Source organism: Podarcis bocagei, assembly GCF_964188305.1.
Source record: "Podarcis bocagei genome assembly, chromosome: 17".
Classification (NCBI taxonomy): Eukaryota; Metazoa; Chordata; class Lepidosauria; order Squamata; family Lacertidae; genus Podarcis; species Podarcis bocagei.
In genome coordinates this window covers 3,077,922-3,092,196 of record NC_138143.1, presented here as the reverse complement: position 1 = coordinate 3,092,196, position 14,275 = coordinate 3,077,922, and the positions used below count along the sequence as shown (strand labels likewise).

Below are 14,275 nucleotides of genomic sequence, written 5' to 3'. Positions count from 1 at the left end.
AAAATAAAGAGACAGAGGGATTGGCCTGCCCTGCCCTTCTGTTCTGTTCCTGCCATCCAGTCGTGTCCCCGACTGCCAGATGCACCTGCTTCCCCAGTAGGTACACGGCATCCGACTCCCCTCCCTCCTCTCCACAAGAAGGATCCCTTCCCCAGCTGCCAGTTTGCTCAGGTTCTCACTAATCTTGCATCGCTGCTGCTTGGATTGATTCCTCTCTAATCCCCTCACCCAGAGCTGCCACAAGGCCCAGATGGTAGCATCCAGGCCACTGACTAAACTGTCCCCTCCTTCAGCAGGGCACTGTTCTCTGGCAAAGCAGGGCTAGGAAGCTGGCAGCGGGTGGCAGGCGGAGCCCTTACGAGTGTGCTTCTCGTCTGCCTCGTCCCCTTCCTCGTCAGGCTCTATGTCTTCGGCCTGCGTGATCCAATCCAAATAGCCCTTCAGGTCCTCCTCCATCTGCTGCTTCTCCCGTAACTTTTGGAAGTCACCCCGGGCCTTTGCCTTCTCTCGCTCCTTGGAAAATTCTCTGTGGGGAGAAATGGGTCAAATTAGCTGCACAGGCCAGCTGAGCCATCTGCTGAGAGACACCTACTGGTGCAAAGCCCGCCTGCCAGTAGCACAGCCTTTGATCCAGCTGGTTGTCATGTGTTTGGCACAGCCGGAAAGCTCTCTGGGTGCTTAAGGGACACACAGGGCTGAATCAAAACATCAGAAAGTCAGAGCAGGGAATGAGAAATTAAGTACAAGCTCCCACCTACCTCCACAAACATATAATACATACACTCCAATGTCAGGGTCATCCACGCGCCACCTCAGCTCGGCCACAGATGTCACAGGCAGACAGCGAACAGAAAATACACCACAGGTGGTCAACCTGTGACATGGGGTTATGACAGTTCATGGCACTTCTGAACCACTCCTGAAATCTGTAGCACTCCTGGCTATGGCATACGAGAGTCAGGCCTGAATTCTTGCCTGACATGCTAGTTCTGCACTGCTCTGCTCTACAGATCCTTAGATTAGAGGCAAAACCATAACAAGGCACAGGGTGACAAAAGAGCAGCCCTGCTAGATCAGACCAAAGGCCCACCTAGGGCAGCATTTTGTTCTCACAGAGGCCAGTCAGATGCTTATGGAGATTCCACAGCAGGACATGAGCACAACAGCACTTTCCCACTCATGGATCCCAAACCTGTGAGGTAGATTAGGCTGAGAGACAGTGAGTGGCCCAAGGTCACCAAGTGAGCTTCATGGCCGAGTGGGGACTAAACCGTTGCTCTTCCAGGTCTTAGTCCAACACTCCAACCACCATACCACTCGGGGTCTCTATTATAACGTCTAATGCTTTGGGCATGGCTTGTGTCACACTCAAGGCTGCCCCAAGACATTTTGGAATCTGCAGTGAACCACAAAATAGTGCCTCCACTCTGGCCAGGAAAGAAGGGGTGAGTTAAGATCTACATCTAGAACAATGGGGGGGGGGGAGATCTATATCAGGAACAAGAGGTGGAAGAGACCAGCAGCACCTCCTGTTTGCAAAGAGGCTGCAGTAGAGGCAGCGGGGGGGGGGGCTTGCCAAGGAGATCTTGCTCTCCAAGAAGTGTGCCGCAGCCGTTGCTGCCACTGAAGCAGTGGCAACAGTGGGCAATGCTTTCCCTGGAGGGCGGGTCTGCTACCCCTGTGGATCCTGCCGCCTGAGGTTGTCGCCTCACCTTGCCTCATGGCTGGGCTGGCCCTGTGCACACCTGCTAAAAAAAATCAGTCACCACTACTATTATACACTACAGTGGTACCTCGGGTTAAGTACTTAATTCGTTCCGGAGGTCCGTACTTAACCTGAAACTGTTCTTAACCTGAAGCCCCACTTTAGCTAATGGGGCCTCCTGCTGCTGCCGTGGCGCCAAAGCACGATTTCTGTTCTTATCCTGAAGCAAAGTACTTAACCCGAGGTAATATTTCTGGGTTAGCGGAGTCTGTAACCTGAAGCGTATGTAACCTGAGGTACCACTGTATATCAAAGTGCCCTGACAAGTCGGTAACTCAGCAGAATGGCTCTTCCCTTTGCCTGGCATCTGGCATCAGTCATTCTGGCCCTAAATCCACAACCCACTAGCTTCTTCTGCTCCCTTCGCTGCGGGGGTGGGGGAGCGGGACAGCATAGAACCTGGACCACATCAACTGTCAGCAATCATTGCACACACTAACTTGCTAAAAGATATCATACCAACTCATGGTTCACGCTAACCAGTTAACTACTCAAGAGATGTCATGGTTTAGAGAGGTGGTCTGCTACCATTTCCTGTTTTATCAGTACTCAGGTTTATAACTTCACTCCCATTTCTACTAGGTGTGTCTTTGAGAAGGTAAGCAACCATTGTAAACTATGCTTTCTTAATTCAGATATCACACTAAACCATAGTTAACAAATATAGTACTTCAAACCAAGTTTTCTGGTTTTGGTTTGCCCAACAATAGTTTGTCAATTTAGACATCTTCCTACCCTCTTTTTGCTTATGCCTCATTCTTCCTATCTGACTGTGAACCCATGGGAATGGGTTTGTCCCCTCACACCCCGTGTGGGGCTAACATTACTTTAAGCAGCCAATGAATGAATCATAACAATTCCACAATTTATGCAAGCAAGTGAAACTACATGCTACCATGAAAAACCAAATATAGAATCACTACTACTAGACTTGCAAGGTGGAAAGTGGGTGGCAGTGCAGAATCTTTCCCACTAAAATATAACCATTTGATACTGCAAATGAGCAAAATCAAGCAAAATCAATTCAACAGATATTACAAAGCAACCCATGCTACCTTTGGCAGATTTTGGATCTCTCACAGAAGTCACCTCCCCATTTGAATGCTGATGGAACCATTTTGTGTGAATGGTTACATGCTATCTATGTATCCAGCTATCCAGTTACCACATGTATGCAGGCACAAGAAGCAGTCCTCAAAGGCATCCCATAAACTGATTCACATGCTATACTCACTCCAAATCCAACTTACCCACTCAGCACACCCAAAACCAGATTGAGCACAAAGAAGGAGCCAAAGATGACAAGGCTGACAAAGTAGAGCCAGGGCAGTTCGTGACCCATTGCATCCTGCATCTGGAGTAGAGAGAGGGACAATAAGCAGGAAATTATATGGATTGCTCTGTATGAGCCATTGGCAGGGCTGCTCCCCCCCCCCCACTAGTGGAGGAAGCTGCCTCACCCAGTAGAGCACATCAGTCCAACCTTCCATGGTGATGCACTGGAAGACAGTCAGCATGGCAAAAAAGAAGTTGTCGAAGTTGGTGATGCCACCATTGGGTCCTTCCCACTTCCCACGGCACTCACTATTGTTCGTCAAGCATTCCCGGCCATGCCCAGAGAAGGCACAAGGTGATGGGTCCTCCTCAGCCTCCAGGTCTGCAAGGGATGCAGAGATTATTTTTGAGGGTGGACGGACAGGGAGTGCTGAACCAAACTATGTTTCACAAACATCTGCATATCTCTCAAAATGTGCCCTGTATTTCCAACACCCCCCATCCCGACTACTAAAACACACAAACACAAAGAATTCACTTGATAGTTCAATATTCTTTTAACATTTAGGCATTTAAAGCATATCAGCAGACAGCTTTTAAAATCCAGTCATGCATTTATGTTCCTGAAAATGAAACTGGCTATTTGGGTTAGAATCATAGAATTGTAGAGCTGGAAGGGACTCCGAGGGTCATCTAGTCCAACCCCCTGCAAGGCAGGCATGTGCAGGTGGCTCGCATGGGGATCAAACCCATGGCCTTGGCGTTATCAGCAACACACACTATCTAACTGAGCTAAGAGAAGTTGCATATGTAATAGGGAGCCCTTGGAGCACCTACAATTGCCTAACCTTGACTCCCATAGGTTCAGGTCGGGGGTCACAAGCAAGAGACTTCAGCCAGGAGATAGAAGCAAAACAGTGGCCTGTAGGCCTGATCTTTATTGTTGCAAGACTTCCCACCACCACAAAGACAAAGCAGCCAGAAGCCCCAAACAATGGTTACATCAGTTTTAAAAGTTTCCCATAATACATTTCCAGAAGCATCATCAAGACATCATAGATACGTCACAGAAAAGGTGTGGTCACAGGTAGAACCTGAGATCCAGGAATGTACCTGTCAATCAAATATAGTCTTTCACAGTACAAACTCCTTGCAAAGGTCCTGCAGACAGACATGACTGTACATCTCAGGGATTATGGTGGGCTCACTAACCCCTCCCTTTATACCTCACTTCCCTGGGTCCTAAATGTCATTGGAACTGAGACTGATACAATGAGTAATTTCTTATGGATTTCTAAAGTTTTCTCATTGAACCAGTCCGTAGATACATTTACCAGTGAATTACTACATTTGGTATTGACACTTTCCCTGTTTTCCTTTGTTGGAGGCCTGAGGCTCCATGGGGAGTCGTGGGCACCTTCTGCAAACTCTGCTGTTATTCCTTTTCTCAACATTAGGGACTGCCATCAGGGCTCTGGAGCCTCTGACCAAGCAGGCACCTTGCGAATGGAGCTTTGAACCCAAATGAATGAGGTTTTGATAATGTGCAGTGAAGATTCCCTGTTCTTGCCTCGTGATGAGGCAAGGCTCGGGGGGGGGGTGTCTCTCAACCTCTCCCATTCAATTTCCCTGTAACACATGAAACTCACTATGTAGCTCCTGGTCACATTGTGAAAGGCTCTTTCAAGTTTATAACAACAACAGCAACAAAGCAGCAGATGATGATAAAAGATATCTGCAAATAGGTATGAAAAAATGTTTGAAAGAGAAGCCTTTCACATTCTTCAAAAGTGCAGCTCTGACACTGAAAACTGAATTCAACAGAAATTCATCCCAGCAGTGCTATTCCCCATTCTGGAAGGAAGGAGTAGGATTATTCCCTACAGTTCATTTGCACACACTTGGATTGGTCTCTCTCCCTAAAATTTAACATTTTTGAAGGCAAGAATGATCTACATACCTCCCCCCCCCACTTGCAGAACTATACCTGAACCAACGATGAAGCAGGTCTTGTGCATGCGGCCGATAAAGAGCTCCAAGCCAATGATAGCATAGATGATGATGACGAAAAGGACAAGCAGCGCAATGTGCAGGAGGGGCACCATGGCTTTCATGATAGAGTTCAAGACAATGTGCAGGCCTAGTTGGTGGAGAGGATTCAGAACATGGTGTTAACTTTGCAGAAGCATGATGAGCAGTGCTGCAACATGCAGCGCAATCACAACTGGGCACATGGCTGCAGGTGGAGAGCTCAGTCTCAGGAGCAGAATACAACCAGAAGGGGTGGAGGCATTCTCCTTCACAGCACAATGAACCTGAAGCTAAATCATTTGCAGATGAATTGTCTCTGGGTCAAATTTCATACACCGCATTGAAGGAGCTGCTCCTGCTATTCATTGTGCAATGTGCTTGCAGCAGTGCAGAGCATGGTGAATACAGCTGTGTGCTGCTGTGCATAGCATGTAATACAATGTGGAAGCATGAACTAAAATGCAAGTGGTGCTTTAATGTGGCCCTGCACAGCAGGCGTGCAGTTTGTGGGAACTGTATTTAAGGAGACTTGCAGAGTGGCTGTAAGTCACAATAATGCAATCACATGGAATGTGTCGATGTGCTGCCTAGCAAGACAGCATGCAAATCTGTGCACATAGTAAATATGTGCTCTGGGTAATACTGTGTGTCTGCATGGAAGCCAACATGAAGCTCGATGTGCAGGTCTGTTTGTATACAGTGCAATGCCTGTGATGCATTGTAGCAGATTAAACATGAGCTGCAGTATAATACTGCAGTGTGATCTAGTGCAGAATGATAGCATATGTTTGGCAAAATAAAGTGACTCTGGCTAATGCCACGACATGCAGTGAAGTGCAATAAGGCAACCATTATGTGGCATATGCCCCAAAATTGCTGTGTATGGTCTTTATTGCTCTGTGGTATAGCAGCGCAACTGTGCACAATGCAGTGTGGATATGGCATCACAAGAACACTGCGACAACACATGGTACAGCACCTCTCTGCTCAATAAGCTACTCTGGCAAAGCAAAGCAGAGTGCAGTCACTATGCAGCTAGCAGCAAAACCAATACAGTGGTACCTCGAGTTAAAAACGCCTCAGGTTACAAACTCCACTAACCTGGAAGAGTAACCTCAAGTTGAGAACTTTGCCCCAGGATGAGAACGGAAATCATGTGCCGGCGGCACAACAGCAGCAAGAGGCCCCATTAGTGAAAGCAAGCCTCTAGTTAAGAACAGTTTCAGGTTAAGAACAGACCTCTGGAACGAATTAAGTTCATAACTAGAGGTACCACTGTATGTACAGTTAGGCACATGATATGTGGTACAGCAGAAATACCATATACAGTACAGTGTATATGTACAGTGTATAAATGCAGCTCAGAGCATCAACTCAATGGCATCTCAATTTGACCCAAAGCAGTGCAAAGGATGGTGCACTGATTGTTATCAGCTTCTCTCTTCAGAGACTACTACCAAGGAAACATATGGGGGGCCCTCCAGACATCCTTTTTATTGAACATCATGATTATTTGCGCTCTTGATGTTTTTGGGGCAGTTACATGTGATCCCACTTTCAATACTGTTTGCACCTGCAAAAGTTTTGGAGTGGTCACACGGCTTCATTTCCAGTCAGCGCATGCCCGGTAACTTCCAGCTGAAACCCCTTAATTTTTATACCCCAAATGTTCTGGTTTATTTTTGCCCTCCATTTGTTGTGCTGATAGCTCCTCTGGCTAGCAATAATGAGATAGCATTGGGGAGACATCACACAACAAACTAAAGCAGAATCAATTAACCACTACATGTATGATTATTGTGTCAAGAACATATTGCAGAAAGTTCGCCAACAATTAAACACCAGTCCGGAGGCGCCCTGTTTGTAAAAGAGAAAGATGCTTACTAGGGACACCAGAGACGAGGCGCAGAGGTCTCAGGACACGGAAGGCTCTCAGAGCTTTGACATCAAACCCACCCGGCTTCCCACTCATGTGATGAGCCTCTCCAGGCTTGTGGGAAACTTGTTCCAGGATGACACTGAAGAGACTGTGGGGGGGAGACAGGACCATGATGAGACAGGCAGGGGACCTTTCTTCCCATGAAGAGCCCACCCAAACACAGATAAAAGAATGACAAACTAGCTTCTAGCCCCATAGACCCATTTATGGCCTTCACTCTCTAGGGCCAGGGACGCGGGTGGCGCTGTGGGTAAAAACTCAGCACCTTGGACTTGCCGATCGTATGGTCGGCGGTTCGAATCCCTGCGGCGGGGTGAGCTCCCCAGCTCCTCCCCACCTAGCAGTTCAAAAGCACCCTTAATTGCAAGTAGATAAATAGGTACCGCTTTATAGCGGGAAGGTAAACAGCGTTTCCGTGTGCTGCACTGGTGCAGGCTTGCCAGAGCAGCTTTGTCACGCTGGCCACGTGACCCGGAAGTGTCCTCGGACAGCGCTGGCCCCCGGCCTCTTAAGCGAGATGGGCGCACAACCCTAGAGTTGGACACGACTGGCCCGTACGGACAGGGGTACCTTTACCTTTACCTCTAGGGCTCTAGGGGGTCCCAGAGCGGGTTACAACAATTAAAACACAATGTTGAGGTGCCAGCCATTGATAGACCAATCCTGTATTTTAATCCTTTTTAAAACTACCTTAAGGAGGGGGTGGTCAGTCTCTCTTCTCCTCTCTAATTCTAGAGATCAGTGTTCTTCATTGGATGAGGACTCAGAGTATTGATCCTCAGGCTATAAGGACTATCCCCTTTTCAAGATCATTCCCTTTAACCTAATCCCAAATGGAACTAAGGATTTGGGGATTGTCTGGGGAGATGCTTGAGCCTTCCCCCCCCCCCCAAAAGACCAGAGCTGGGCTCTAAAATGTGGGGTATAATAAAGGCAATTAAGCATAATTCCTTTTGCTCTCCTTTGAGCAACAATAACTGGCCTCCACATATCTGATAAATTACAGTTGAATCCTCAGGGCATCGTATACGAGTTTATTCCATTTTATCCTCAAAATAGTGAGAAAGTGGCCTGGGCTTACCCAGTGAGCTTTACCGCTAAGCAGAAAAGAAATCTGAATTCACCTCTCCCTGCTCCATGCCCAACACTGTCTACTGCTGTACACTGCTGCTCAACAGATGGCTCGTGATCCATGCCAGCATCTGACACACCATGGCAATAGGTCCTGGGGCACACATTTAATATAATGACGTGCAGCCATTTTGGGTGGCAAAATGTCCTTGATGGCCCTGATGATGGTGGAGGGGGTTTTACTTGGGACTTCTGCAAAGAAGCCTTGCCTGAGGGTTATAGCTCCAGGAGAAATACCCCCCCCCCCCGCCAGTGGATGGCTTGGTATGTAGCACATATTGCAGTCTGAATTGTGTGGGCCATGTGTAGGGGACCTTCGGTCCTCCAAATGTTGCCGAACTAAAACTCCAGTCAGCCCTAGCAAGTATGGCCAATATGTAGTTCAGCAATATTGGAAGGGCCACAGATACCCCACACCAGTCATAGGTTAATTTGTAAGCAAATGAACAAGTGGGATGGCAAAGCCTTTTAGCAGACTTGCCATGTCTCTGGAGCTGACCTCAAGATTCAGGATCTTTATCAGATGGAGAGAAACCTCCAGGTACCGCAGGATCTCAGGATGGCAGGGGGTGTAGGAAACTGCCTTGAAGTAGGTCTGCCCAGTGCAGGTTATTGAGCAAAGGTTTTTCCACCAATCACCTGATCCTTTCAACCAGAGGTGCTGGTTCTGAACTGGATCTTTCTATGTGCAAAGCGTGGTCCCTCCCACTGAATTAAGAGGTCTGGCTATTGTCCTCTTTTATTTGTGTTGTTGATTTTTAGAAGTATATATACCACCCAATACTTTTTGATTCCAGGGTAATTAGCAATCACACAAAAACACCATTAAAACTACAATAAAACAGCATAAGACAATTTAAATGTACTGTATCTAAGAGTCACGGTGAATTTGGATTAAGTGTTATCGACATGATCTCTGTTGGGTCATATATGCAAGATAATTGCTCATTTTGTTTATTTTATTTAAAATGAAATAAAATCAATTTATATAAAAAAGACATGGTGAATAATTGAAAAATGTTTTCAACTGGCACCTAAAAGGTAGCAAAGAAGGTGCCAGTCAGAGCTCTCTGGAGAGGATGTTCCCCAGACTGAGGACCACAACCAAGCATGTCCATGTTCACCAGCTGCTTCACCTCTGGCAGCAGAGGCATTCAGGTGGCTTCCATAAATGGGCAGCTTGGTGTGGCGCAGGGATTCTTTTGCTTGAGAGCTTTTACAATTAATTCCATGTCCTTCCCCTGCCTCCTGTCCATCAGACTCCCCTTTCAGGCACCAGGGTGCCAGGTCTCAACCCTTGTCCCGACCAGGGACCATAGTAGGCCTCATTCCTCTTAGCAGGCTCCACACTTTGAACTACCGGGTACCACCCCTTAGGTCACATGTAGGGATGCGTGAATGTCTATTTCAGTTTCTCATTTTCTAGGCTTAAGCACAGCTCTTCACATTTCAACATCATGAAAATTCATCAGCATTTTAGTGCTGCTCTGCTCGTTCCCTTCTACTTTATTTGATGTTGTGTCTGCATGGCCTATTTACAAAAAGAGTCCTATTCATATGTTCACAGCATAAGCATTTAGCTATGGGCTCTGGCTCTGGCTAGTTGACTATTTCAAGTCCCTTCAAACACAAGACTTGGGCCTCTCCCTTCCTACTAACATTGCCAGGTACAGACCCCCAATAGGGCTTCCTGTACTTTTAACTGTTTGGTGGAAAGAATTATGACATTACAGCTTTGTCCAGAGAGGACACATCCTTTGGCACACATTTTACAGAAACGAGGGCTTTTCTCAGGACCTGGATCTAATTCCTCAACTTCGTTAATAATCGCTTGCTATACAGACTTATTTGTATTAAGACGCTGCAGAAGAGCTGTGCTACTGCAGTTTCCCCAAATCTCCCCTCTCTCTGTTGCCAGACAGTCCATTTGGAGAGATATACTTGGGACTTTTGGCAACCTGCAGAAGTGATTTGCACTCACTCATTATGCCACGGAGAACACTCACCCCACCACAACGATGACAAAATCGAGAAGGTTCCAGCCATTGCGGATGTAGGCGCTGGGATGCATGACTAGTCCATAGGCAAGGATCTTGAGGAAAGTCTCCACCGTGAATATGATGAGAAAAACGTACTCCACTTGCTCCTGTGGAGGAAGAAGGCCAGTAGGCCCAAATTATATTTCCAAGCTTCTCCTGCTTGTGTCCTGAGAAGCAATCTAGCACTTTACAGTGGTACCTCAGGTTACAGATGCTTCAGGATACAGACTCCGCTAACCCAGAAATAGTACCTCGGGTTAAGAACTTTGTTTCAGGATGAGAACAGAAATCATGCTTTGGCAGCACAGCAGCAGCAGGAGGCCCCATTAGCTAAAGTGATGCTTCAGGTTAAGAACGGACCTCCGAAACGAATTAAATACTTAAGCCGAGGTACCACTGTATTGGGATTTGAAACCAGTCACATGTTCCAAAGTCAGGACAATCCCAAAGAGCTCCACTTGAAAGCTCCAGTTCTGAAAAGTTACACTAGAGACAGAGACTGGAAATTCCCATCAAGGGAAATGGGCAAAAAATTCTCTGGATTAGCATTATCTCAGTACAACACCGGCACAAGCAGCTTACAGAGTGGGCAAGGAAATAGGAGGGAGAGCAAAGAGTTGGGAGTATCACACATATACATGGCTACAGGAATAAGTGTGGCCACTTGCACACACACTCCCCAGAAAAGAGGAGCGTGCATTTGTCACTCACGGCATGCAAAATTCAATATAAACAAACACAAAAACACAGAGAAGTAAAGATATGTGGAGCTATAGCCCATAACCCAGAAATCCCGATCAATAGGCCATCCCTATCACATCTTTACTGAGACCCACTAGTAAGAGAACCAGAGACACAATGCAGTTAGCACTACTTTCTGCTTCTTTCCTTTTATACCAATAAATGTTATCCTCTCCTTCAATGAGAACAGAATCTCTGGACTCTGTCCTGCCACTGTAAACAACAAAGCCCTCCCACAGTGGTACAGTATATGTACTGTGTGAACTGTAAAAAAATTAATTCTTTAAAAAATGGCTGGCAGAGAAATGAGATCAAGTTCTGTCTTTGACTTCACTGGTGTCAAGCATTTCTGGATTTACCCTAGAGGGGAGAAACAGAGATCAGAAACTGGCCCCCATCCAGTTTCAGTCATGGATTATTCTGGATTTACTCCAGGGAAGCTGAGATCAAACTCCAGCCCTGACCCCAGCTGCAATCAGCAGATGACTTCAAATTCATAGGGGAGCTTCTGTGGCCTCACTGCAAGACCCTCGGTCACCAGAGTGAACTAGGAAGCTGTGGGGATCAGGGGGCAGGGGGCAGCCTGTTGCCTCAGCTGCCCCCAGTCAGGTGGTGGATTAATGGTTATTAAGAGATAATAGTTTTAATTAGCATTAACGTGTTGCCTCAGACAGAAATCAAGATGTAAAAGTGGAATCATTAAGGAAGAAGGAGGCCACGGCAAAGGAGTTTACTGGACTACAAGGTGAAGAAAAATAAGGAGCAGCTGCGTGATCCAGGATTTGGGGTATCTCTAGCCGGAAGGTGGCATGTGGTGGGTTACAGCAAGGAAGCAGACCTTGGAGACAATATTCCTGGCTTCACATGATGTTGTCTTCCTGTGTCAGACCTTGGGCCTACCCATCTAGTTCAGTACCTGTACTGACAACAGTTTTCTGAGGTCTCCAGCTGTCCAAAATCCTTTTCACTGCATCCTTCAGCATGCAGAATATGTGCTCTGCCATTGCACTATGCTCTCCCCCACTCCCCACCCTTCCCTCCAAGGCTTTGGGAAAGGCACTCACCAAGTTGTGGTTGGAGACATTTGAGTCATCCTCAGGGAAGGGGATATAGACTCCTAAGGCCACACAGTTGGCGAAGATGGTCATAAGAATGAGGATATCAAAGGGTCTGGGAACATTCAGTTAAGGCAACAAACAGGAATTTCTTCTCCCTCCTTCCCCCAAGGAAAAAAGAGGGCCTCCCCACCCCCACCCCGAGTCAGATTTCTCCCAATTTGTAAGAATAGGATGCTTCCATTCAACGATGCTGATGGCAGCACGGCGGATGGGGTTGTTCAGCCTGAGACAGAAGAGGGCTCGTGGTGAGCGGTGCACCACATTGGTCCCCTGGGTTTTATGCTTGTTGTGCTGGAGACGCTTCTTCTGGGCACTGCTGCCTGTAGAGCCCAGTGTATCTGAGCCCCCACCAGCAAGTGTCCAGGCCAGGGCCTGGCCTGTTGCCTCCACAAAAGCCTCAGCCGCTGAGCGTGGGATCTCGGGGGTGCCAGCTGCTGCAAGGTGGAAACAAGGCAAGGGGGAGTTAAGGATGGATCTAAATGCTAACTGCCCTGTTTCTTAGAAAAGGCACAAAAAAGAAATAAGGTTCTGAAAAACACAAAAAGGTTGGTTAATATAGAAATATGACAGAGCACGTTCCACTGTGGGAGACTTTTCCAAGACTAAGGCCTCTGTGAGCTCAGGCTGAAATAAAACTTCAGATGTTTGCCTGGCATCTATGGTTTGGCCTCAGGACTTCACACTCATTCATTTCCATTATCAGTCCCAGTTATACATCGAAACACCTCATTCTGATTGCAACACCAAAGCCATACCCTTCTCTGTTTTATCAGCTGCTGTTCCAATCTTAAACAGTGTCCAAGCCTCCTACCCTTTACTTCAACCCCTTTGCTAACCTAGGACCAAATGTTTAACTATTGAGAACCACTATAATGCAAAAGTTTGCCTGATGCCCCCCATAGCTGGACTCCAGATCATTCGTCTTCTACCAGCCCTTACTTACCACTGTCTTCTTCCTCTCAGTATCTTCTGAACACACCCTTAAAAGCTGCAATCCCAAATGCACTAAGTAAACTCCTTTCAGTAACACTTACTCCTGAGTAAACATGCCTAGGATTGCACTGTAAGACTCCTACCCACCTCCCAACAGCTTGTCCCTACCTTGTTAACTAAACACATCTACATCTACTCACGTCCTCCGTTGCACTCAGACATCTTGCTGACTGGTTGTAGGGGGTGAGAGGGCAGATGAGGAAATCTCCAGAAGATGCTAGCACTTTAGACCAACTACCTCTTCCCCTTGCAAGGGGGGGCTTCCCATTCTTTTGGCCTTTCTCCCTGGGCAGGGAGGAAGGACCAAATTAACCCTACGTGCTCTCATGGGAGGGCAGAAGCAGGAGCCTTCCAAGCCCTGTAGATGCGTTCCTTGCTTTCCACAGCAGTGCTCCCGCTGAAAAGGATTTAAGCCCCTGCTCGTGTCTGCTTCTCTCTCACACTCTCTCTCTTTCTCTCGCTCTCCCTGCTTCGTTCCCTCGCTCTCGGTTGAGGATTAAGGCAGATTGCCTACTTTAAAGGGCAGCGCAGGAGGCAGGGAGGAGGGAGCTCACACAGCTGGTTAGGTCACTGACTGTTGAGAGCTGGGGACATCCCAGCCGCACAAGCCAGCCTAGGCCTGGAAAGGGGTAGTATGAAAGATGTGACTGAAATGGGAACGGCCTTGTCACAGTCCAACACACCCTACCTGAGTGTTGTGTAAAAGCAGCATAAGGGAGCTCTTGTAAATGATGGATCTCTCCGTGACCAAAACCAGACCGACACCAAGTCTTTTATGATGGCAAGTTTCCTTTCCTTCTTCAGACAGTCCGGCTTGATACCTCCACCCTCAGTCACCCTGGCACAGATTACGCACAAGGAGCCCATTTGCATGTCTTTTTGGGGTGCAGGATGGGATGGGATACTGAGATGGTTGTTCCCAATGCAGGGCCTTGCTCACTTACCTCAGGGCATTCTGGGATGAACGGACCCAGCTTTTGTACTCCTGTGCACACTACCGCACAAACACTTTTACCTTTTAAACACATTCAAAACACATCCTTTCCCTTAAAAGAATCCTGGGCACTGCAGTTTACCACTCAAAGAGTTACAATGCCCAGCAGCCCTTAACAAACTAAAGTGCCCAGAATTTTTTGAGGAGAAAATCCGCTTCTAATGTGCTTTAAAGGTATGGAGGTACAATGTCTTATGAAAAGGACAGCAACTGGCATAATTAATTGGTGAGTCAATAAAAATCTTAAAA

The 14,275-nt window shown here is 47.2% G+C and overlaps 1 protein-coding gene across 1 annotated transcript in view; it reads right to left on the bottom strand.

Moving 5' to 3' along the window:
- The window catches only part of CACNA1F (calcium voltage-gated channel subunit alpha1 F), a 75,141-nt gene extending 61,089 nt beyond the window's left edge, over window positions 1-14,052 (bottom strand). The window contains exons 1-9 of the mRNA XM_081177321.1: window positions 13,173-14,052; window positions 12,215-12,473; window positions 11,986-12,091; window positions 10,148-10,287; window positions 6,956-7,098; window positions 5,028-5,180; window positions 3,226-3,422; window positions 3,016-3,119; window positions 360-526 (exon numbers count right to left, since the gene is read on the bottom strand). Of these exons, the coding sequence (XP_081033447.1) occupies window positions 360-526; window positions 3,016-3,119; window positions 3,226-3,422; window positions 5,028-5,180; window positions 6,956-7,098; window positions 10,148-10,287; window positions 11,986-12,091; window positions 12,215-12,473; window positions 13,173-13,194 (1,291 nt within the window). The 5' untranslated portion in view covers window positions 13,195-14,052. The remainder of the gene's footprint in view (window positions 1-359; window positions 527-3,015; window positions 3,120-3,225; window positions 3,423-5,027; window positions 5,181-6,955; window positions 7,099-10,147; window positions 10,288-11,985; window positions 12,092-12,214; window positions 12,474-13,172) is intronic.
- Between the last annotated feature and the right edge of the window lie 223 nt (window positions 14,053-14,275).